The 12,195-nt window shown below is 41.5% G+C and overlaps 1 protein-coding gene across 2 annotated transcripts; it reads left to right on the top strand.

The window, feature by feature from the left end:
* Positions 1–1,942: 1,942 nt before the first annotated feature.
* On the top strand, positions 1,943–12,195 carry kras (v-Ki-ras2 Kirsten rat sarcoma viral oncogene homolog). Of its 2 annotated transcripts, XM_062548205.1 has the most exons (6): positions 1,943–2,204; positions 3,703–3,820; positions 5,053–5,231; positions 7,359–7,518; positions 9,526–9,651; positions 9,974–12,195. In XM_062548205.1, the coding sequence occupies exons 2-5, from the start codon at positions 3,710–3,712 to the stop codon at positions 9,643–9,645; spliced, it is 570 nt and encodes a 189-aa protein (XP_062404189.1). In that variant the 5' UTR covers positions 1,943–2,204; positions 3,703–3,709; the 3' UTR covers positions 9,646–9,651; positions 9,974–12,195. The 2 variants fall into 2 exon arrangements, with proteins under 2 accessions (XP_062404189.1, XP_062404190.1); XM_062548206.1 differs by lacking the exon at positions 9,526–9,651.

The following is a 12,195-nucleotide window of genomic DNA, read 5'->3' as shown; positions in this document are numbered from 1 at the left end:
TCGAGACAGTCAGCTGTGGCACTGCTGAGGCGTTATGGAAGCCCAGGTTACTTCTGAGAGGCAAGGGCTAGGGGCAAGGGGAACGGGAAGGGGTAAGGTGAAGGGGTAAGATGAGTATTGGGATTGGGCCTTAAGGTCGTTTGCATTGTTGGGTCTGCTGTTTCTCATTTTCCATAACAGTATCCCATGGGGTTTAGATCAGACAAGTTGTCTGGCCAATCAAGCACAGTAATATGGTAAGCATACCGGTTACTAGAATTTTTGGCACTATGAGCAGATGCCAAGCCCTGCTGGAAAAGGAAATCAGCATCTCCATAAAGCTTGTGAACAAATGGAAGCAAGAAGTTCTCTAAAATATCCTGGTAGAAGGCTGCATTGACTCTGGACTTGATAAAAAAAATAATTAAAAAACCCCCACTGTGGAACAACACTACAGGCAACAGATGACCTGGCATCCCAAAATCATCACTGACAGGAAACATCAAACTGGACTTCACGCAAATTGGATTCTGTGCCTCTCCACTCTTCATCCAGGCTCTTACAACCTTGACTGAACCCTGGTAGGCCTATTCAAATGAAATGCAAAATTAGTTTTTATGTGAAAAGAGGAGTTTGGGCCACTGAGCAACAAATCTAGTTCTCTCTCCTTGGCCCAGGTATAACACTGGCGTTTGGTTGAGGTGCGCACATCCACAGAACCAATAATCCAGGTGCCGGACAAAAAGTGGTAGACAATGTAGGCCTAATTGATTGGTCCGCACACTGGGTAAGCTCCAAAAATACACTTTTTATTAAGGCAACGTTTCGATCCTACAGTGGGATCTTCCTCAGGCAAATAGTATAACACTAACCTTGTCTCTGATTTAGGAGTGGCTAGGCATGTGCTACTTAAAGCCCATTTCCTGAACACATCTGCGCATGGTGGCTCTTGATGCAGACTCCAACCTCAGTCCTCTCCTTGTAAAGTTCTTCCAAGTTCTTGAATTGACTTTGACAATTTTCTCAAGGTACATGTCATCCTTGTTGCTTGCACACCTTTTCTGAAAATGCTTTCACACACTCTGTGAATGCTCACATCCTGTGGCTTACCCTTGGCAGGTGAGTGTCTTCTGAACAGCTATCAAATCTGAAGTCTTTTCCATGATTGTGTTTACTGAACCAGACTAGAGTTTAAAGACTCAAAAAACCAACATTTCTGTATAATAATTTCTTTATTTTAATATTTTAAGACACTATTTTGGTTTTCATGGGCTGTAAGCTGTAATCATCAAGATTAAAACATTTTTAACATGCAACATTTATTTCATGTTGCATGCCTAGGCCTAATAAATAGCCTACGTAGGTTATTGATAGTAGCGTAGGTTATGGATTGACTGTTGACCAATCATTTACTCCTTTGGCTGTGACGTATTTCGCCGCTTTCCAGTTATATTTAGAGCCTATTTAAACCCAACGAGGTAGGCAATGGCCGCCGACAGTGTGTGTGGCTGACTGCGCTAACAGTGTGTTGGAGGTGTGAGGAAAATTAGCAGCCACTTTACCAACTATGCTTACCAATTGTCGACAAGTTAGCGATAGGCTACAATTCACATGCACATCTCTTTGTCTTGTCAGTGATGATTTAGAAGAATCTCCTTAGTGCACCGTCGATAATAAACTGCTCATAACACCCGCTTGTCATGACTTCACAGTGAAAGAATATCGACTAATGGTGTGAATATCCGCAGGCTGCCAATAGAGGCACTCCTCACAATGAAAGACCGAGCTCTTTTCATGTTAAGAAGAAGCAGGACGGTGTAGGCTAAATTCCTTGGTGTATGAAGCGTATTGACTCAGACTGTTGTATCGAAAGTAGGCTACCTGGAATTAGGAAGCTCGGATATCTGGGTAAGTGCTCTTTGCTCTACGCTACGATGGTGTATCCGCCCATATTTATGTACAGGCCAACCTCCTCCGTCGTGCCGAAAAAGAGAAAGCAGGCCAAATGGGGGAATTATAGCGAGGGGAAAAAATCAACTATCTATGTGATTGTAGGCATTTAGGCCTATGTGTGTTCTGTGAATCTTCAAATGTCAAATTCGCGTTTAAGAAAATCCTATTGTAATAGTTTACATTTATATTCAAAGATGGCGAGATCGTGTCAAAGAAGACGACTGAGGGCTTGAGTTATTGGTTCTTCGGACACGGAACTTGGAACAGCAAAGGTAAAGGAAAGGGGACAGTGCATTTTTATACTCGATCTTTCGATTGTTGCATTACAGTTGGTTACAGGGCTGTTGCGTTACATTTGTATCTGATTGGCTACGGGTTGTTTCGAACTATTATGTGCAGCTTTGAAACAATTTAGTTCTGATGTTACGCCCTGATGTTAAAAGTCCGGCCCTGCAATGCAGTTCAATGCAGTGTTCATGGCGGTGGGCTCAACATTTGATTTAACCAGCGCTGAGATCTGACATGAGCATGCCAAACTCTTGTCTTTAACTCTTTTAGGCTACTGACTTATTGGCACGTCGCAGTCTATTTCCTATTGTACATAAACTAAGCAGCCATGCATAGGCCATGGTTCTGATTCTACCAGAGAATAGGCCAACATTTCCTTCAATTTCCTATAAATCTCCTTAAAAAAGGGTGACGATCAACGGCGGAGTATGCTATGTGAATGTGTAGGATATCGACTAAGAGTTTCTACAGATATGTTAGAGTAGTTAAGATACATGAAAGGACATAACCTTGCTGGCGAATAACTACTTGGTGTATAAGGGTGTCATTCAGCCAATCAATGGTTAGCTTTCGATTTCTTCATTCTTAGAACTTTGGGGTGCATGAAGGCTACATTTGTAGTTGTATTGTATCTGGTGCAGGCAACATAGCTTCTTGCGATTGACCCTTAAACTAGTGAAGCATTTCCTGAAACTCAATTGGTTAGCCACGAATTCTCCAACACGTTCTTTGTAACCGGTGTATTTTAAGGAGTCTGCTTACGTAACATAGGCCTTGACAGTGGTGTTAATACAATTGAGCATTTTGGGTACTCCAGTATTCGAAGAATACTACTTGATACAATATATTTAGGAGAGGCTAATTAAATCGAATTAATGAGACATTTTTCATACCATTCAGTGTTTTGCTTTCATTTTAGACACTTAAGGAGTTAACAATTAGGTGGCTAAGTGATGCTTGCAACTTGGTAGGTTCAGTCATTTGTAAGTTGTGAAGGACCAGGGAGCATCATATCAACTATATGTTCACATTTGATTTGTATGCACTGTGATGAAACACACACACGCAGACCCCTCTCAGATATGTATTTTAGGGGTGTAACAGCAAACAAATATCACGATTTGGTATGTACCCTGGTGTTGAAGTCAATATTTACAATATATTTTTGAAAAGATGTAAATGCTTTTTTTTGGTAATTAAGTAAACTGACATATGGTCAGCCACCTACTATGTTTGTGTATGAACTTGAATTTGAAACATGGTCCGCACTTAAAAACATCCTAATGTTGATTACTGTTTAAAAGTGCATTTGTTACATTTGGTACACTTCTGTAGTCTACGGGACCTAATGTCCTGTAGGCTACCTTAACAGTTTTGGTATGAATTCTTGTACCTTCCCTAATGGATTTAGCTGGACTATGATCATGTGCGCTGTTGTAGGGTAAATGCAAACTGCATGTCTATGTCTGTGTTGTCCCTCAGGTGAAAGATGACAGAGTACAAGCTGGTGGTGGTGGGAGCTGGTGGCGTTGGCAAGAGTGCGCTCACCATCCAGCTCATCCAGAACCACTTTGTGGACGAATACGACCCCACCATAGAGGTAACGTCTGTGTGTGTCTTTTGGTCTGTCAGTGACTGAGCGACTCGGTCTGCATAACACAGGCATGGGAATCTCATCCTCATGTAGCTATTCAAAAAATGTCTTGTAAAAACACCAATGATGGCCGGTTTTTCTGGTTGAAAACAGGGCAGGTGCCAAGCCGGCCCATTTGAGCTTTTGCCTTCAAAAGGGGATTGTCTCACCTTTCACATGGCGCTAGCCCACACAGCGTGATAACATCTCTGTGTATGTTGGAACCAGTTTCAACAAGTAGCCATTTCACTAAAAAAAACCAAATCTGAGCATGCAGTGCTTAAAAGACAGATATAGCATATGTGTCCAAAGATCATGGTAGGGGTGGAGGGTTCATTTGTTGAGGAGAGATACAGTTAGCACCTGCGATTCAAAGATATGTTGATCCATGATTACTCTGGATCTAGGTTCTGGCAACCAACCATTACCCTCATTATATTATATATTGTCTCTGTAGTATTTATTTCTCAAAATAGTCTTGATTGCTGGTACTGGCACCACACACAAACACACACACACACACACACACACACACACACACACACACACACACACACACACACAAAGAGAATAAATACATGAAGATAACACAGGGATGTATGGTATGGGAAAGGAATACTGATAATGAACTGTATGATCTCATGAATGTTGCATGGCTATAGATTAATTATGAAATTGATATAGAACCACTTGTGAAAGAGGCAACAAAAACAGAAACATAAACGTTTTGCATACAGAAACAAAATCTGGTTGATGTCACACAGAGGCTGAAAAGCAGACCCATGCCACATTCCTCACACAGTTTATCTATACCCTAAGACACTAAGATGACATAACATACCAAAGGTGCATTCAAGTTCACAAACATAGGCGAACGCTTGCAAACAGTTGTCCGTTAGCCTTGAGTTTTTGGTGAACATTTGCTAACAATTATCGGAGTCTGAGGTGGTAGTGCTCCGCGAACATACAGTGGAACTGGATGTGAGTTTGACGAACACAACAATGCAGTTCTACCGATGGAATGTTAACACCAAATCATTCAAATTTAACTGTCAAAAGAAAAACATGTTCACCATGAACGCTCGCCACAGTTTGCCAAATTTGAACGCACCTCAAGTGTGTCCGCAATAGTCGGCTAGAGAAGCATTCCCTTCATTCTGCTGTCCCTCTGTCTCTGTATGCCCTTCCCCTCTCCACAGGACTCCTACAGGAAGCAGGTGGTGATTGACGGAGAGACGTGTCTGTTGGACATCTTGGACACTGCAGGTCAGGAGGAGTACAGCGCCATGAGAGACCAGTACATGAGGACAGGGGAGGGCTTCCTCTGTGTCTTTGCCATCAACAACACCAAGTCCTTCGAGGACATTCATCACTATAGGTGAGGCGCTAGCTACCCGCATGGAATCCATGGAACCCATGGAACAGATGAGAAAGTGGTCACAAGAATGCAGTTAACGCAACAGGGACTAGGTTCTGTAACTTCCATAGAATCTCAGTTATTATATGTACACTTTAACACGCAAAATGTGCACGGATGAATTTGCATACTCCCATTAATTAGGGGCCATATTGTCATCCTTTGTTCAGCATGTAGAAGAGTCATGGGAAATGGAAATTCGGTCAGTTGCTTTACAATGTGAAAAAGTTAGAAGTACAGCCCACACAGCCAAGCTGTGTTTGCTGAACTATTTGTTTAAAATGCCTTCAACAAGCACAGCCAAAAGCCTTCATTATATCATTGCTTAGATGTAAGGGTCAATTTGAGCTCAATAGAATTGAAGTTGAACACATTGGAATAGCTTATACAATACAATTTAAAAAAAAATGCAATGCAAAGCTATTATGTAGGGTTGCAAACATAATGTAAGCAAATATTTATTTCACATGACCTCTAAAAGCACGAGCCATATCAAAGGTAGAGACCAATAGAATATTAATCCCTGTTGAAGGTAATCACTCCAAAAGACAGACTCTGTATGGCAAAGGGCAAGCCCCATGGCCACTGAAAAGAAACTGTATTGACTTATTTCCTTATCGCTGAAATCGCAACTGACATGGCCAAGGTATGGATATGGGCGACGTGTGTAGTTAAGACTGAGAACTCTGTGCTTATGTTTAGTTATTCAGTTTATTGTCAAGGCTTGGATGTTTTCATTTCCCATTTCCCACAGTGTTATTGTAGAACATACTGTTGGCCAGAATTCAGTCTGCCCATAAGGGGGAATCTTTGTGTGTCTGTTGTTTTGAGGTGTAGTCTAGATACGTTTCAAATGATAGCTTGAGTGAATCCACACATTGGTTTTACCTGGAGTGCTCCTTGGGTGTAAGAGGAGATGTACTCCTCTGGTGCTCATCAGCTCAGAGACCCAAAACGAGATTTCAATGTTGTAGTTAGTCTGAGGCACTCAAAAGGATATTCTTTCAAAAAGCCTTTATTAAACTTGGCTAACAATTAAAAAGATGCATAATAGTTTGGTTGTTAGTGTTGTTGGTGATCTTTTAAAGGCTTCTGGAAACCTGGATGTCTGAATGCCTGCACTGGAGGTCCAGTGAGGCTGTTGACAGGGTACTTTTGCCTCTGTTGAGAAATGGAGGGTGTAATGCATTACATGCTAACGGAGTAAATGAATTTGACCTTCTGATGTTTATTAACTTACAAGGCTGAAAATAGGTTCCAGGAAGTTATAAAGGTCAAGACATGGGCCTTGAAGACTTACGTTGTGTGTTTTTTACTGATTGTAATATAGGGGCATCATATCTGATCATCACTAATGTATGCATTTCGGTCTTAATGGTCAGATATGTAGTTTGTATTTGAAAAAAAATAGTAATAACGGATCTGGGCATTTTTTCCAATACGAGAAAATGAACGTTTGGTTCCCAGACTACGTCTCATTGAGAAGTGGTAGCACTAGCCAGGCTAGCTGAAATGCCCATTGCTGCTTTGATAATGCCCACTGCTGGTTTGATAATGACCATTGCTGCTTTGATAATGCCCACTTCTGCTTTGATAATGCCCATTGCAGCTTCAGTGAAGCACATTACTGCTTTGATAATACACATTACTGCTTTGATAATACATACCGGTATTGCTGCTTTGATAATGCCCATTGCTGCTTTTAAATATCTGGTTGTACTACGTCTCTGTGGATGCTGAGATGAGTAAAGGTGCAGTATGATGTTGTAAAACATATGTAAATCAGGCTTCTCAGCCAAGTATACTTGCGTATACAAGAATGTTTTTTGAGTCAAAAGGTCTGATGTTGATTGATTCCAGACCCGAAGCATGTCTGAATATGATCTAACTGAAAATTGCATATACCGGATGTAGTGGACAGGGATGAAAACTGGTGAAAAGACTACAGTACATGTGGCTATAGTCAAGCCAGTGTGTGAATGTTAAACTGTGTGTAAAACTATGCCATAACTGTATGGACAGACCATAGTAATGTATGTGAATACAGTATGATTTACTGTCTGTGTGTGTGTGTGTGTGTGTTGTCAGGGAGCAGATCAAGAGAGTGAAGGACTCGGAGGACGTTCCCATGGTCCTGGTGGGAAACAAGTGTGACCTCCCGTCCCGCACTGTGGACACCAAACAGGCCCAGGATCTGGCCCGCAGTTACGGGATCCCATTCATCGAGACGTCAGCCAAGACGAGACAGGTATGAGCAAACACTTACTGACGCACTGTAGTTGAGTGAAAAAAGAAAAGTGTCATTGACTGTGGCAGAGTGCCATCTTTACCTCACATACTGGTATAGCCAATGGATGCAGTTGCTTACTCTGTAAGCCGGATATGAACTTTATAGGTGAATAGCCGTACTTGTTAAGTGAGCATCCAACTGTGTGTGCGCGTTTTTTTGCTGTGGTTTTGAGGTACAATGGCAATGGATACTGCTATACTGGTATAGCCAACAGATACAGTGGCTTACTCTTTAAGCCGGATATTAACTTTATAGGTGAATAGCTTTACTTGTTAAGTGAGCACCCAACTTACTCACTGTGTGTGCGTGTTTGTTGCTGTGGTTTTTAGGTACAGTGGCAATTTATTCCTGCATCCATAAACGGCGTCGGCTCATTGTCCTCCTCTAGTCCTCATTATCGTGGTCTCGTGGTGTCTGTCATTTTCCCACACACAACACGCAAGCCTAGTGACACGACATGAATAAACATGTGAATATTAACTATTCCAAAATGCCCCTGGCATTTTGTAGTAATTGAATCTGCAGGGTAATTTCAAATTGCATTGAGTTTATTGAGTTTTCGCCCCAAAAAAAAAAACATTTAAAAAAACTAATTAGGAGAGCAAAGTATTTGAAACTTTGCAAAGCATTATATCTTTAAAAAACAAATAAACTCAGGTGGTATACGGAGGTGTGGCGGTTGGTGGTGGTAGCATAGCGATGGACTGCTGGGCTGGCTGATTTGTGCTGCCAGTTGCACTGGGTGGCTGTCGGGGTGGCCTGCTAGTAATTGATGGGCGCAGAGCTATCGCTAATGGGGTGTTTTTATTCATGGCCTGTCGTTATGGTGGTGCATGCTCTTTTGTCGCACAGTCATTTTCAAACACTGGTGTGACCATTATGGGTATGTAACGACCGGGGGTATTGATAAATCAAGCAAAACAATCATAGCAAGGAATGGAAATAAAAATCACATTCATAGCCATCATTTCTCGGGGTGATCGTTGCGCTCACGCAATAAATAATCTGAGCTTGGGGAAAGTGTGTGTGTGTGTGTATGTGTGTGTGTGTGTGTGTGTGTGTAGCAGAGATGTCACTCAGTTTGGGGTTATAATGGTGGTGCTCATGCTATTTATTGCAGCAGCCAGATCTCTTTTTCTCCCTTTCTCTCCTCTCTCTCTCCCTCTCTTTATCTCTCTATCTTTCTCTTTCTCTTTCTCTTTCTCTCTCTCTCTTTCTCTTTCTCTTTCTCACTCTCTCTCTTTCTCTCTGCTTGTCTGCAGTGTTGAAAATCTCATCTCTGTGAGGTGTTGGGGACATGGCGATCCATCTCACTAAATTTCTCTTTTCAAGACTGCAGACACAGAGGTGTCATTTGCAGCTGCGGCTACACTTGGCATCACAATAATCTCCTTTGCCCTTTAAATGCCAGTCCCTCTGTCCTCAGCTACGAGCCCAAGCATTTAAATTGAAAATCAGTCGGCCTCTGTTTGGGGATGCCAACCAAATTAACAGCTCCAGACATTTGGTTTCTTTCCCTCTTGTTGGGCTATGGTGGACTGCTACATGGTGGCACTGCTTGAATTCCTTTGAAATATTTTGCGATCACTTTGTATGAGTGACAAGAAAATTGCACAACAATTGCGTAGACAGACTATGGTTGTGTCCATATGGCATGTCACTAAAGGAAGTGGTAAGTCACTAAATATCAGAAACAAAATTGTATGCCATAAGATCATCACCCTGACAGATGTTGTTTTGGTATGAATTACACAGCCTGAATATATTCAAATGAATATTTGAACATGTCCCACTTATTCCCTTCACTCAAGTCCTTGAGTTCAGCGTCCCTGCTCTAAACTATTATTCTAAGGCCTTGCTCCTAGCTGGCCCTGTACTGTAAAATCCCTCCCCTTCTTGCCCGGAGGCCATATCATGCCGCTGGGTGTCCCCTAACATTGAAGGGAGTTGTGTTTCGCACTGCAGAGAGTGGAGGATGCCTTTTACACTTTGGTACGGGAGATCAGACAGCACCGGCTGAAAAAGATCAGCAAGGAAGAAAAGACTCCACGCTGCATCAAGCTAAAAAAATGTGTTGTGATGTGACAGGGGGTAAGTGTATGCAACCGCCCCCCGCCCCCCCCACCCTCCCCCACACCTGTCAGGTGACAGGGGGGAAAGACCCAACTTCAACTGGGGAAGGGGCAATTCTGGGGCATCAGGTCGTGGGGCTGTCTCCTTATTCAAACAATCTACTGGGATCTATCTGGCGGTGATGAGGTGGAATGGATCTTAATGATTCGGGTTGTTAATTTGGTTTCTTCTTCTACTGTTGTTATTTTCTGGGGTGGAGGGTTACTTGACCTGAGTTTTCATTCTGTCTCACTGTTCCGTTTCCATGTCCCCCCCCCCCCCCCTCCTCCTCCTCCTCCAGGGTGTTGATGATGCCTTCTACACATTAGTTCGGGAAATCCGGAAACACAAAGAGAAGATGAGCAAGGAGGGCAAGAAGAAGAAGAAGAAGTCCAAGACAAAGTGTATACTTATGTGAATAATGCTTCCCTTTGCAGTATGGCATCAGATGGAATATGTTAAAGAAATGTATTTTGTACATTACACTAAATTATTATCTTCTTCGGAATCTTTTTTTTTTCTTCTTCTTCTTTCATTTTGCCCCCTGTTAATTGTTTTCTGGAAACAAATAAGCTTTATCTCCTGTTTGGTGCCAGTTGCCCCAAAGTGTTGGTCCTTCATCTCTAGCGAACTATAACTGGTATGATCTAATCTCATGGTTGAAAAAAGGGCATTGATTTTAATTTGTCCTCTGAGTTAACACAACTAAGTTAAATTGTGATTTAAACAAAAAGAATGACCTTAACTCAGATGTTACCCAGTGTCACCCTCTGATTGGAAATGGGTGTTTTAGTCTTTGAATTTGAACACGTCTGTATTTTTATTGCAGGAAGAGGACTTTTTTATAATCAGCTTGAGGGAGTAATGCTAAGTGTGGGGAAGGACCAGCACGTTTATGGGTGCGTTCTTATATATCTAGCACTGTGTACTGGATGCTCCCTTTTCGGGAATGTCATGGACTCATAATGGCCTGCTGTTTTATCTAATATCTAACTTTCAAGGCTTTGATCATTTGTGGGTGGTGATTTTTTATTTTATTTTATTTTGTTTTATTATTATTGTTATAATTTGCTGAAACCCTTAAAATGCATGTCCTCTTGGTCGACATGTTTTTAATACTGTATTGTGCAGCCTTGACATTGTCCAGTGATGGCAGTGACTTGAGTCTCCAAGGCCTCAAAGTGATTGAATTAATCGTGACAAGTATTTGACGATGGGCATGATGAAAGACTATGGAAGTGATGAGAATGAGAACTCTGAGCCCCAAACAAATGTGCTCAGGAGGGATAAGGTGTTCTCTGCGGTCCTGTACCCTTGGATAAAGTACTGATTTCACTCGCCTCGGTTTGAAAGCTTATGATCAAATCAGAGAGGATTTACTGCAAAAGCTACAGAGAACGTCGGCGACTGGTCTTCCACTGGTCTTACTGGACCCTAGGAGAGGGTTCTCAGGGGTCATCATGCAGTACTGACCCCTCTTCTGAGGGGTTTAGCCAGTACATGTTCTCTTGAACACACCAAAATGGCCTGACGATGGTGCATGAGATTTCATTTGTGGTCTTTTTTTTTTAGAGCAACAAGGACATGTGAGCAAATCACTCCATGACAGTGACAGTTTCAGATGGTTATATCAAATGCAGTTACGCTTTTAAAAAAATCTATTTGCTGCCATAGAACAGTTATATACTGTATTTTTGAAACCCAGAACAAACACACTCATATTTTTGGGTTGTCTTGAAGCAATATATAATATATTATTCACCAAATTCTCTTTATGAATCTTCCTGGGCTGCCTTCTGTGAGATATAGGGTTTAATAATGGATCATATGTGTTGTGCCCAGAACCAGTGATTTGAATCGTCTCATTTTAAATCTAATTTTCCATGTTCTGAGGCCCTTGCCTTATTTGCTATTTTATGAACCACACACAACACATAGGCCAATTAAAAAGTAACTGAGAAACTGGGTGATCATTTTGTAAACACAAGTGCGGATCACACAGTTGAAGCGAAGAAAGTTGTTACCCAAAACAGCTTCATTTTTGGAACTTGATTTTGTAAACTACTTAATCCATCTTTAAGATGAGCTTCATTTACAGCAAGAAATGTCCTTTTGTTTTGATTTTTGAGGATGCTTGCTTTTGTTTTTTTCTTTCTTCCTCTTTGTGTGCCAATACCAGATCTCTCAAATTGGTTACCTACATCTGCAGAGAATTCAAACCAACCTTTGTACAGTTGTGATACTGAAAGATGCATATTTTGTAAATTGTGGTTCATTTTGTTGTGTGTCGAAATGAATGTCACTAATAGAGTTGAGAATCCACTTTGTTGTGTTTGTGAATGGAGTGAGTGGTTTTGCTCATGGAGGTGTGAATGACCACTGTTCAACATGTCCTTGAGCAATGGTCCATGTGGTGACCTGAAAAAAAAATCAGACTATTTTTTTGCCATGAATCTCACCACTCTTACGTAATGTGTAATAAAACTGAAGAAATAATAAAAAAAAAAACTGTGGAGGCAAAAA

The sequence above is a fragment of the Sardina pilchardus genome, chromosome 10 (genome assembly GCF_963854185.1).
Source record: "Sardina pilchardus chromosome 10, fSarPil1.1, whole genome shotgun sequence".
Classification (NCBI taxonomy): Eukaryota; Metazoa; Chordata; class Actinopteri; order Clupeiformes; family Clupeidae; genus Sardina; species Sardina pilchardus.
Note: the sequence above shows the minus strand (reverse complement) of the source record. Positions and strands in the feature narration are given on the sequence as shown.

Coding starts and splice junctions, on each gene's coding strand:
- kras (XM_062548205.1), top strand. CDS start 3,710: ATGACAGAGTACAAGCTGGTGGTGGTGGGAGCTGGTGGCGTTGGCAAG. Junction 3,821..5,052: donor AATACGACCCCACCATAGAG/GTAACGTCTGTG, acceptor CCCTCTCCACAG/GACTCCTACAGGAAGCAGGT. Junction 7,519..9,525: donor CGTCAGCCAAGACGAGACAG/GTATGAGCAAAC, acceptor TTCGCACTGCAG/AGAGTGGAGGATGCCTTTTA.